The 12,641-nt window shown below is 41.2% G+C and overlaps 1 protein-coding gene across 3 annotated transcripts in view; it reads left to right on the top strand.

Annotated features, from left to right (window-relative positions):
- The first annotated feature begins 853 nt into the window (after positions 1-853).
- LOC139472276 (glycoprotein 3-alpha-L-fucosyltransferase A-like) overlaps positions 854-12,641 on the top strand; it is a 28,053-nt gene continuing 16,265 nt past the window's right edge. For 2 of the 3 annotated variants that reach the window (XM_071254687.1, XM_071254688.1), the window contains exon 1: positions 854-880. In XM_071254687.1, coding sequence (XP_071110788.1) covers positions 857-880 — 24 coding nt within the window. In that variant the 5' untranslated portion in view covers positions 854-856. Of the gene's footprint in view, positions 881-6,987; positions 8,567-12,641 lie in introns of those variants that run through there. The other variant, XM_071254689.1, reaches the window with a different exon arrangement.

The raw sequence follows: 12,641 nt of genomic DNA, 5'->3' as shown, positions 1-12,641 counted from the left end.
GAAATTACGTGATCAACTTGTCAAAAACATATCTACCAAGCCTGCCTCTGTCGTAACAGCAAATAGACTCACTCTTTTTTTATAACAAGCATTATATATTGTCTACAGGTCTGTTGAATCGTGAGTGAATTGATGTTGTTTAAGGCCAGATAGCAATATTCAGGCTATATAACAGCAGTAAGTAATCGTGTCTGGACCAGGAAAACGAGTGAATGAAAGCATGAGCAATTATCCACACTATCGGCTACAACAACGCTAAATCAGCAGCGTCACAACGTTTGAACATCCGATCCACTTTAGATGCCTCTTACGGTAATAGTGTATGGTGTATGTTTTTTTGTTTGTTGTTTAACGCTGCACGCTGCACGCTGCACGCTGCACGCCGCCCTCCAGCTTTATTTATATGGCGGCGGTCTGTAAATAATCGTGTCTGGACCAGACAATCCAGTGGCTGGATCTACACAATTGGGATACGATGACATGCATCAAACCAAGTCAGCGAGCTTGACAACCCGATCCTCCCTGGATACCCCTGGGCAAACTGCTATTAGCAACATTATTAGCTGTCGAAGTCAGCGAGCCTCGATGGCGTATGATCATATTTGAAATGTGTATGGTGATACTTGCTGTGGTTCTAGACACCAGGAACTGGGTGAATAGCGTTTGATTTCCCGACTACATAAACCACAGTGCCCCATGTGTCGATATTTGCATAGCTGAAGGCGTGTAGTATTATATGTCACAACCTATAATGTATCAACAGTCAATAACAGACGCGCAACCAATCACCGAGTGTGTTACAACGTCGATACCTGTGTACAGTGATGTTTCCCCAGTGTAGCCTGCAGCAAGCAACATGGCCGGACTACGCCAACTTAAGGTAATACTTTAGTTCACGATCTGGTGTCGGTATTAATTCAAGTTACATATCATATATGAAGGACAGATTGAGTAGATTCTGCGGACACGGTGAATGTCCTCCACACTGACCGGCACGTTTCAGAACATTGTATGACATTACTGTCTGTGACCATTTGTGTGAGGACCGACGTTGGAATGTTGTGATCGTCAGATTATTTTATCATTATTATAATTAGACTGTCATAGTTAGAAAGACTTTGGCGGATCTTGGGACACGTGTCTAGATCTTGAAACACGCATGTCTCATGAGCTTAAGACAAACAAGTCTCATGTGCTTAAAACACGCGTCCCCTGTACTTGACACGCACACGTTTCCTTTCTTACCATGGACCCTCGATTGGCACCTTTTTTCGTGGATACTGCAAAATGCTGAGCATTCTGGGTTTTATTTGGATTTATTATAAGAATAGAACTCTTTCATCGTCAGGTACCTCGTACATGCGCGGGGTTTTGTTTTCCTTGCTGTTCAGTCTCGTGTGTTGTTTTTTCCTTTCTCATCATATTCCATATCCACAAACAGTTTTAAAATGTGTGAAGGACAAAGTTATCGCATTGAATACTCCTCAAACCCTCTCTGCCACGGTCTCGTGAAGATACCGGGGTAGAATAGGTCTTCAGCAACCCATGCTTGCCGTAAAAGGTGACTATGCTTGTCGTAAAAGGCGGCTAACGGGATCGGGTGGTCAGGCTCGTTGACTTCGTTGATGCATGTCATCGATCCCAATTGCGTGGATCGATGCTCATGACATTAATCACAGGATTGTCTGGTCCAGACTCGATTATTTACAGACCGACGTCATATAGCTGGAATATTGCTGAGTGCGGCGTTAAACAACCAACCAAACTCTCTGCCACGTCCTTCGAGATGGAGTATAACTTTCAGCCACTTCAAGCAGAGATTCGGGTGTCTCAGTTGACAACACTCTGCTGTCATACAGCCAATGGATGTCTATATCACAAATGATGGCAAAACAAAAAATCGTATTGCCATTAACCCAGATGCACCGAAGTCCATTCCCTCTTTTGGGCGGACCTCCCAGAAGACATATATGGGCCTTTCGCTCAGTTCCTCATTCGGGTTTTAAATATTTCAGCGTCTCCCCGCTCACTAGAGCAATTCTAGAAACGAAATACAATATATTTCTTAACTTCAAAGTTGCACGTAAAAATACATTGACCGATTAAAGAGATCTTTGACTCTGTCACTATTTTATTCCAATGAACAATAATTGGCAAACCATGCTTGCCGTGAAAGGCGACTAACGGGATCGGGTGGTGAGGCTCGCTGACTTGGTTGATGCATGTTATCGTATCCCAATTGCGTAGATCGATGCTCATGATATCAATCACTGGATTGTCTGGTCCAAACTCGATTATTTACAGATCATTTTCATATAGCTGGAATATTGCTGAGTGTGGCGTTAAACAACTAATAACCACACAAACAAAACAAAAATCAGCATCATGCTCAGTTTTCATTTCAAACATTCCTTCCTTTTCTAAATATGATAGATATGCAATGCCCTCTAACAGTTCATCTATTTTACCGGGCCTGTGGGGTAAGCCTAGTGGATAAAGCGTTTGCTCGTCCCGCTGAAGGCCCTTGTTTGATTCTCCCATTACTGGTGTCCCCCGCTGTGATATTGCTGGAATATTGCTACAAACGGCGTAAAACCAAACACACTCACTCACTCTATTTCATCATGGTCCTCATCACTTGACAAATACCTAGTAGGTTACGACCCGTGAAGATCCGGACCATGCTTGCCGTAAAAGGTGACTATACTTGTCGTAAAAGGCGACTAACGGGATCGGGTGGTCAGGCTCGCTTGACTTAGTTGATACATGTCAACGATCCCAATTGCGCGGATCGATGCTCATGATATTAATCACAGGATTGTCTGGTCCAGACTCGATTATTTACAGACCGCCGTCATATAGTTGGAATAATGCTGAGTGCGGCGTTAAACAACCAACTAACCAACCAACCAACCAACCTAGTAGTTTACAGTGTAAACCCCTGTTCAGCTAGAGCGTTCATTTTCTCATTCACCTTGTGTCCATGACAAGTAATCTTCTACAGCAGAACACGACATTAAAAGTATTGACGGTAAATGTGCCAGGTGAGGACGGCCATTATCCCTTCAGATTGTCACATCTCTTGGATGCGATTGTTTGGGCCTTGCATTTGTCGGCGATTGCCCTCAAAATTAGCATCGTCCAATTTACGACGTGATCAGGTTACGAGCGTATGACGTCATGATGAAACAATATTTGATCGTGAAATTGATCACGTCTCGTCTTTCATTGGTTTTTTTGCGATTTATTGCGTAGCTGTCAGTCCTAATGCATAAAGTCATAGGCCATGATGCGATAGTCCATGGTCGGATTGATTAAGTGTCTCCACTGCAATAAATTGAAAGAAACCTTAACGTCTAAACTGTTGAAACAAGACTGGTATTGACAACCGTATTTAAAAACATATTCAAGAGCTATATATTTGACTATGAGATCATTGTGTGCGTCGCTCTATGTGAAACACGTGAAATATGTTCCCTGTGCTTTTGACACGTCCATCTTTCTCTTTAACGACTCGGGTTATAAAATACACGTCCCGGGGCATGTCTAAATTCATACTAGACCAACTCGAACACATTTATCAATCTCATAAAAATTATAGGTCCATGTTGATGGGCCTATATAAGCAAACACAGCCCTGATCAGGTAAAGAGTAACTGACTGAATAAATCGTACATTTACCCATTCATGAAAAGGATTACTAGTAACTATTAGTCTTGATGTTAGTACTGTGAAAAAACTGTGTTCGAAACCCGCTGGCGACACACGTTTTTCGCGATATTCTTCTTCGTCAAGGTAAATTAAAGAGGGAAATAGAGGTTCCAGCATGAACAATTCATTACGTTGGTGCACGGTCAAAGACAAAGGAGCCATGGTTAAAGGTAGATTCAGCGGCATCCAAGGCGATAGGGTAGGTTCCGGACTCCACCACCAGATCTATACGTATGTGTGGGTATTGTGTCAAGTACAGGTCCGTGGAAGTGCAGGGAATGGTCTGTCAATGGGTACAAAGGTTCAAGAAAGTCTCTGCTCCACGTGTCACCGTTGCAGCTGTTGCACTGTGTTCTGTGGAGAGCTATGTTGTCAAAACTGGCCAACATCTAGTCAATAAGACTGTTGATTACAACATGAAGTTCCAAACAATCTTGATTCTTTATTCTTTATTATTCTTGTGTCTCAACTCTCATGTACAAACATTAGATTAACTGTAACAAATAGAAAGGATTTCATTGAGTATATGGCTTTTCAATTTGATTAATTTACACATTAACTTCATAATACAGCAGTATTATACTAAGTTGGGCTTGTTTAATTTACAAAGGCATGAACATTTAACAATAGGGTGTACAACACAAACCTGGAAATTGCACTAAGTACATAATAGTCCAATAAATGTACAGAAACAATGCCTTAACTGCACTGAATAAACAGGAAGCTTACAATTTCATATACCTTTCATAAATTTAGGCCATGAGAATATTTATGAACAAAGTTGAAGTCTAGGGTGTATTTCCATGAGCCAAGTTTAAACCAGCCACAAACCCTCAATTATGAAAAATTAAGATACTGTGTATGGTAGAAATTAAGAAGATGCATTTCTAAACAAATTCCTATTTATGAATTTTCAAATGAGTGACTAAATGTGCCATACCATTACTTTAGACTTCACTGGCTCCTAACATGACTTCCTCCTGCATGCTGTTTAAAGCACATGGTGACATGACCACACCAATCTGTGCTTATCTCCCTTCTTAATAAGGTTGATGTAAAATTGGCACATGACCAAAAAATGAAACATAACATTCTAACCCAGGAAATTAAATAAACATCCTAACCATAACAATTATTTAATATTGTATATTGCTGTTGTTATATGTAATACATAATTTGTGGAAATTCTAGAAAACAGATTTCATACCTCTTTCACCAATTAAGCTATCATGATTGATAGAAAATAGAATTAAACATTTTGACCGTTACAAAGACACTGATATCATTGATATTTCGTATCCTAATCAGTGAATGCATTAGTGATCATCGACAGCTCTTGTTAGTAGTATTTGCTGGAGAAATTCATGGTTGGTTGGTTTGGTTGGTTTGATGTTTAACGCCGCACTCAGCAATATTCCAGCTATATGACGGCGGTCTGTAAATAATCGAGTCTGGACCAGACAATCCAGTGATTGATATCATGAGCATCGATCCACCCAATTGGGATCGATGACATGCATCAACCAAGTCAGCGAGCCTGATCACCCGATCCCGTTAGTCGCCTTTTACGACAAGCACAGTCACCTTTTACGGCAAGCATGGGTTGCTGAAGACCTATTCTGCCCCGGAATCTCACGGGTCGGAGAAATTCATGAATTAATGTGGTATATATTACAATTAATATATCAAACAGTCTCGAATATTGTAGTTTACTTGACTTGAACAGGGGACGAATATTTCATTTGAAATTTTAGAAGTGTCGAAGCTGATGTGAATGTAACTGTGACAATAAATATTAAGATGATCTATATGTATTTGATTATTTGTTATTGAATCTGTCCGTGCGTGTGCGTGTGCGTGTGCCTGTGTGTTTGCCATCATCGATCCAATATTATGAAGTGTGTCGTGTCTCCATAAATTTGCTTTAAAACTCCTTGGCCCATTCCCTACAATTTCTTCTTTGGGACGTTGTGTTATCTTGGGACAAAAGAAAAGAATGAACACTATTTATGATAGTTGCTGGTCGGTAGGAGAGGCACACCTAACGTGTAGCATGCTTGTTAGCGTGTTTAGAGTAAGATTACATACGCCAGAAGAAACTGTCCTGGCAAAAAACCCTCGGTTGGATGAGTGAGTGAGTGAGTTTGGTTTAACGCCGCTTTTAACAGTATTCCAGTTATATGGCGGCGTGTCAGCTTAATGTGTGAGGAAAGCCCGAAGTGATGCAGGTCTCAGACGTTTACCACTTCGGTGAAAACCACGAGCACGGGTATGGTGCTGACAAACCTAGAAACATAATCGGGGCGAACTGGGATTTGAACCCACACTCATAGGTTTCTGGCGTGCCCAAAGGACGCAACTCTGCACATCGAATCGCGGCGCGTTAGACGACTGGGACGCGTATATTGAACAGTTTGCATTAATTTTGTTGTCAGTAATGCCATATAAAGATTAAATAAGGCTGAATGCGTTCACCGGAGAGCTCAGGAGAAATGTGTTTGGTGTACAAACGACCACACGTTCAATTACAGACACATTCAGTTTGGGTTTAAAACACACTGATGTCAGACGTACACAGTGAAAGAGTGTCACCTTATTCATGGAAATTTGTTTAGTTCAGTTTAGTGAAGCTTTGAACACTATTTCACTTACATCACCTCGTGTCAGCAGACGACAACAGGGAGATGCAGGCCGTAGGGGTACCTTTAAAATGTAAGGTGCTGACAGAAGAAATGTTTCAAAGTTCTAACATAAATATCAAATTGGTTTTCAAAGTTCATAGCAAGATCATTTGGTTCAAATGCCATCCATGCATACGTTTTTGGACGTGCTCTCCCAGATCGTTCAGACAATGTGACATTTAGATCCCATGATTTGCATTCATTGGTTGGTAAATTACAATGTATTTCATAAAATGTTTTATTTGCTATCGCTCTACTAGAGCTTGCATTATTGTATGAGTTAGGTTTGTTAGTTGTGAGTAATGAGTTAGGTGTGTTAGTTGTGAGTAATGAGCTAGGTGTGTAAGTTGTGAGTAATGAGTTAGGTTTGTTAGTTGTCAGTAATTCTGTGCAAAAATACCTGGCAAGTCTCCTGGGGTGTTATGTGAAAATGACGGTTAAATATGTTCGGGAAATGCTACAGAAAGTCTTTTGTCTTCTCAAGCAATTATAGGATGATTAGGCCCTTACCAAAACAGACACGACGAATATTGATTAATATGCACTGGATAACCAAGGCAAGGAAACTATCGACAATAATACTTCTGTATTTCAGACATCGTTCGTAACCCCACAGCCACGACGAATACCAATGATCCGCCTTATCCTGGCCATCATGATATGCTTACTTGGGAGTTATGTATTTGGAACATTTTACATTAATTATGTCGTGGACAAATATTATAAAGCCATCGAGTGTCCACGTGTTGTCCCCAAAAGGGAAGTATTACAGTCCGACACGCTGTTGGTCAGAGAGGAGTTCCAACCCGTGTATGTCATACCGAAATATGCGCTGGTTGTTGAGAAAGCTCAAAATGTTGTCTACAAACCTGTCAACGTTTCCTCTCAAATCAAGTCTGCTCAGAAGGTGCAGTTGAAGAAACTCGCCTGGCTAAATCCCCCTGGTTGGATGACGGTCAAGCCCTACAAAGACTTTACTCAGTGTGCTGTCAGTGACTGCGTCATCTCCTTCAACAGGAGCGACGTGGATGGTGCTGACTTGGTTCTGGTGGAAGGTAATGCTATTCCTGACGCTGAAACACCTACACATAACCCTGATCAAATCTGGGTGTTCTACACAGCCGAGACGGTTCAACAGTTCTACAACCCTAGAAGCTACAGGCGGAAAGACTGGATTGGAAGATTCAACTGGACAATGACCTACAGATTGGACTCTGATATCGTCTCTTCGTACTCCAGACTCATCCTGAAGGACGGCTTTGTCGACACCGCTAACTACACCGACATCGTCCTCAGGAAGACCAGGTCTGTGCTGTGGTTGGTCAGTCACTGTGACACTCAGAGTAAAAGGAAGGAATATGTTGAGGAACTGAGGAAGTACATAGATGTGGATATATACGGTAAATGTGGCAATCTGACGTGTGAAGGACAACAGTGTGATAATTTGTGGAATAAGTACTGGTTCTATTTGTCTTTTGAAAACTCAATGTGCAAGGATTACGTAACCGAAAAGTTTTTCAACACATTTATCAAAAGAATCGTTCCAGTGGTTCGAGGGGGCGCAGACTACCGAACTCTGTTCCCCCCAGACTTGTACATCAACACAGCAGATTTCCCCAGTCCCAGAGCTCTGGCAGGACATCTCAAGGCTCTGCAGCACGACCTACCTGGCTATACTAAGATCCTCAGGAACATGGCTAAGTACGAACAAGGTGGCAATTTCCTGAAGGGTGTTCCCTGTATATGTGACATTTGTGCCAAGTTGCACCAGCCTTTGGTGAGGAAGAACTACTTTGATATGCACAGATGGTTGACCGAAGGCATTTGCTATGAACCAAAGGACTTTTAGAAAATGGATTGTCTATCAAAAAGCAAAAAAGAAAAACCATGGAGACCTGAAGACAAACACATGAATTCCGTTTCTGCATAGTGTTTACCTTCCAGTTCGGACCAAAAACACGTGCGCCATTCTTTACACGATAACGTAAGCCTGGTTTGGGGATGAAGCAACCTTTGAATGAGCGCTCGAAAACAACCTGTAATGAAAATACTAAAACGGAATTGGAACCAAGAATTTGGAAAACAGATGTCTGTGATAACACCCGGGCCACAGAGAATTATTTATTGTTAATATGTGCATTTTGCTTGGAGTATGCCTGAGTTTATAGTGATATACTTATTATGATCATATTCTTATGTTGTTTCAACAAATATATCTATCTTGTCTAAAATTAACTTACAAAAAGTGTGTGGGATCATTCAACCGAACACACTGAATTATGAAAAGTCAAAACAGCAATAGTATTATCATCAATCTTTCTATCATGTACAAATACGAATATCAAACTATGTCTTGTTTTTAAAACTATACCACGTTATCAAAATATTGAACGCATTTTCAGGCGAAAATCAAATTATCAACTTTACGAAAGCGTTTATCTGGGAAATTCTGTTTCTGTTTTCTTTTCTTTCTGAATTCATAATCACGTTTTTTTCTGCGAAAAGTGCATCCTGGTAAATACTGTATATAAACAAAGAAACATTTGTCAGTATCATTCTATGAATGTTCGTGAATAGAATATCGTTAGCTTATGGTGTATCGTGAACTGGATATCGTAAGACTATTGTTTCGTAAACAGAATATCTTTCCACTGTCATATCTCAATAGAATTTTGTTATATAATCGTATTGTGAACAGTATATCGTTATGCTATCGTATCGTGAAAAGGATATCGTTATCGGTCGTATTGTGAACAGTATATGGTTCTACTGTAGTATCGCGAACAGGATATCGTTAGACTATCGTATTGTGAACAGGATATCGTTAGACTGTCACATTGTGAGCATGATATCATTAGACTATCGTATTGTGAACAGGTTACCGTTATCCTCTCGTATTGTGAACAAGATATGTTAGACTGTCATATTGTGAACAGGATATCGTTATCCTTTCGTATTGTGAACAGGATATCGTTAGACTACCCTATTGTGAACATGATATCGTGAGACTATCCTATTGTGAACAGGATATCGTGAGACTATCGTAAAAAAAGCTTCAATCATAATAAACACAGACATGTCATATTGTGAACAAAGTACACTGCATCGATAATGGAGGGGCATCGTCATACATGCACAGTGTAGTATATTTGTATATTGAAGTGTATTAATCCCTTGTGATCTGCCACAAGTGGGTGTCATGCAACGTGTCACTTGACTCCTCTGGTGAGTTAGTTGGGTTTAACGCCGCTTTTAACAGTATTCCAGTTATATCGCGGCGTGTCAGCTTAATGTGGGAGGAAGGCCCGATGTGATGCAGGTCTCAGACCACTTCGGTGAAACCCACGAGCACGGGTATGGTGCTGACAAACCTAGAAACATAATCGGGGCGAACCGGAATTCGAACCTACAATCATAGGTTTCTGGCGTGCCCAAGGGACGCAACTCTGCACAGAGAATCGCGGCGCCTTAGACGACTGGGCCACCCGTGCCCCCAGACTCCTCTGGTGTAGGGAAGGGAATCTATCGGTGTAGCAAGAGCGGTAGGGTAGCTGTGTTATCGTCAGGTTTAGCTCATAGTTCGGTGATTTGATTGTTTGTTCAGGATTCTGTACATTGTATATATGTTCTTGATCATATGGAGGCGAATTGTTTGATAGGCATTACTTAGAAGTTGACGGATGACAAAGTTGACACAATTTATGGATAACAACTTTTTTAATACTGTACTGTATCAAAAATGTTGTTATCTATAAATACATTACAGTATTAAAGAAGTTGTTATCCATAAATTGTGTCAACTTTGCCATATAAAGGCGGTTTATGCTTCAAAGTGTGTGTTCACACGCTAACCCTTTTGCGAACACCTGGTGTCATTTTTAGTGATCCATTTATATAATATTCACCACTATTTTGAACGTATATTTACGCCCAGTGGAATCTGTTTTATCAGACAATCGAGACTGAGTATTCTCTGGCATTGACGTTGTATATTTTATTTCAAATCAAACTTGCTGGGACTGCATATTTTCCTGAGCCCAGACCCCCTTTAACTGTTTTAACTGGCGCAAAAACCCTACGTTATGGTGAGTGAACGTGTGAGTCCCTTATGTGGTTTATTTTAGTTGCGATGTTCAGCATGTGAGGCGCTATTCCCTCCATCGGGGCAGTATGTAATATCACATCGTTTATGTGTTCAGTACAAGATAATGTTATTCGTTAAACTGACCAGCATGCATATACCATGACCATCAACCATCGTGTGTTAATAAAAGTACATGTTTGTTGGCAATCAAATTGTTGTTGAGTTATTGTTCTTATCTCGCATGGGCGGTCGGGTAGCTAGTGGTTAAAGCGTTCGCTCGTCACGCCGAAGACCCGGGTTCGATTCCCGACATGGTTACAATGTGTGAAGCCCATATCTGGTGTTCCCCCGTGGTGATATTGCTGGAATATTGCTAAAAGCAGCGTAAAACCATACTCACTCACTCACTCACTCTTATCTCGCATCATTACTGGATCAGACTTGATAAGACATATCTATTGGTTAGTGAGGCACACACAACTATGCACATATATGACAATGATAATTGGATATGTATAAAGCGAATCTTTTTCATAATGACTCTCAAGAGCTCAGGATCTTAAGAGCGCTCGGTCGTATGTTCTTTTGGGGAGGATGGGCATGGGGGTAGAACGGAAGTTCTTGAAATCCGCAAATCTCCTGATATCCACTTTCCCGAGAGAGGTCCATCACTGTTGAAGTCTCCGGCGTTGTCGTTTTATGTTTCCATACGGTGTTTGATCGTGCTTGCCTCACTACCATCTGCTGTTGGCTGGCAGATCATTGAGAACTCAGGGAATGGCATGGTAACACCCCGTCTGATATCTAGTCTGGAAAGAGCGCCAAAATATGTCTTATTAATCATAATCATTATTATCATTAGAAGTAGTAGTAGTAGTAGTGGTAGTGGTAGTGGTAGTGGTAGTGGTAGTAGTGGTAGTAGTGGTAGTGGTAGTAGTGGTAGTTGTAGTAGTGGTAGTGGTAGTTGTAGTAGTGGTAGTAGTGGTAGTGGTAATGGTAGTAGTAGTAGTGGTAGTGGGAGTAGTGGTAGTAGTAGTAGCAGCAGTAGTAGTGGTAGTAGTAGCAGTAGTAGTAGTGATAGTGGTAGTGATAGTGGTAGGGATGGTGGTAGTAGTATGATTTTTCGAACTTCAAGTGAAAATCGAACAACGAGCAAGTCCGTGACTTGCCCAAGGCGGCTTAAATCATACATACGTGAACTGGGTCGATGTTTCTGATGCTGGACTGGGTCGATGTTTCTGATGCTGGACTGGGTCGATGTTTCTGATGCTGGACTGGGTCGATGTTTCTGATACTGGACTGGGTCGATGTTTTTGATGCTGGACTGGGTCGATGTTTCTGATGCTGGACTGGGTCCATGTTTCTGATGCTGGACTGGGTCGATGTTTCTGATGCTGGACTGACGTAAGTTGCATCATAAGCTCAGTAGCATTTATCAATTATGCCGAGTCATCAAAACTTCCGTGGCGCGTGCTACCGGTAGGACAGGACATTCTTGCCCTTTTCGTGGACACCTGGTGTCGTCACTGATTTTCAATGAGGCATTCATATAATTAGCATCGCCATTTTGTCTCTTACGCCCCATGGAATCTGTTTCGGCCGTTAATCGAGACTGGCCCTTCTCTGGGGTTGACGTTTTATATTTTTATAATTTGCAAACGTTTTTCTCATTGTTAAAATTATGCATTTCCCATGGTCAACAAGGGTCCTTATCAAACTTTGTCAATTGCCACTATGGCATGATTGAAAGTTGTTGTGAAAGAGGTCACTGAAAATCACAGGGAAATACCAACTATGTGTAGATGATAGCCAGGTGTTTTTAACTGCTCAACGAAATCATGATCGTTTGAAGTAACTTCTGCTGTTTTACTATAAACAAATTAAACGTTTAACTATAAACAAATAACCATACGTGTGTCATGTCGCCGTATTTCGACGTATTTCCCTGTCACAGAGTTAATGGTTTTGTACACTCACAAAGTAATTATTGTTCATCGTCGTATAACGTTAAGCAATCGATATTTCCTCGCACACGCTCAATCCACTCACTCTCACACCTACTTCCCTAACATTCATCCACTCAATCAATCAATCGTTCTCTCGATTACTCACTCACGCAATCGTCCACTCGATTACTCACTCACTCAATCATCCAATCACTCACT

The sequence above is a fragment of the Haliotis cracherodii genome, unplaced genomic scaffold, assembly GCF_022045235.1.
Source record: "Haliotis cracherodii isolate W230 unplaced genomic scaffold, xgHalCrac1.p SCAF_24, whole genome shotgun sequence".
NCBI lineage: Eukaryota > Metazoa > Mollusca > Gastropoda > Lepetellida > Haliotidae > Haliotis > Haliotis cracherodii.
Note: the sequence above shows the minus strand (reverse complement) of the source record. Positions and strands in the feature narration are given on the sequence as shown.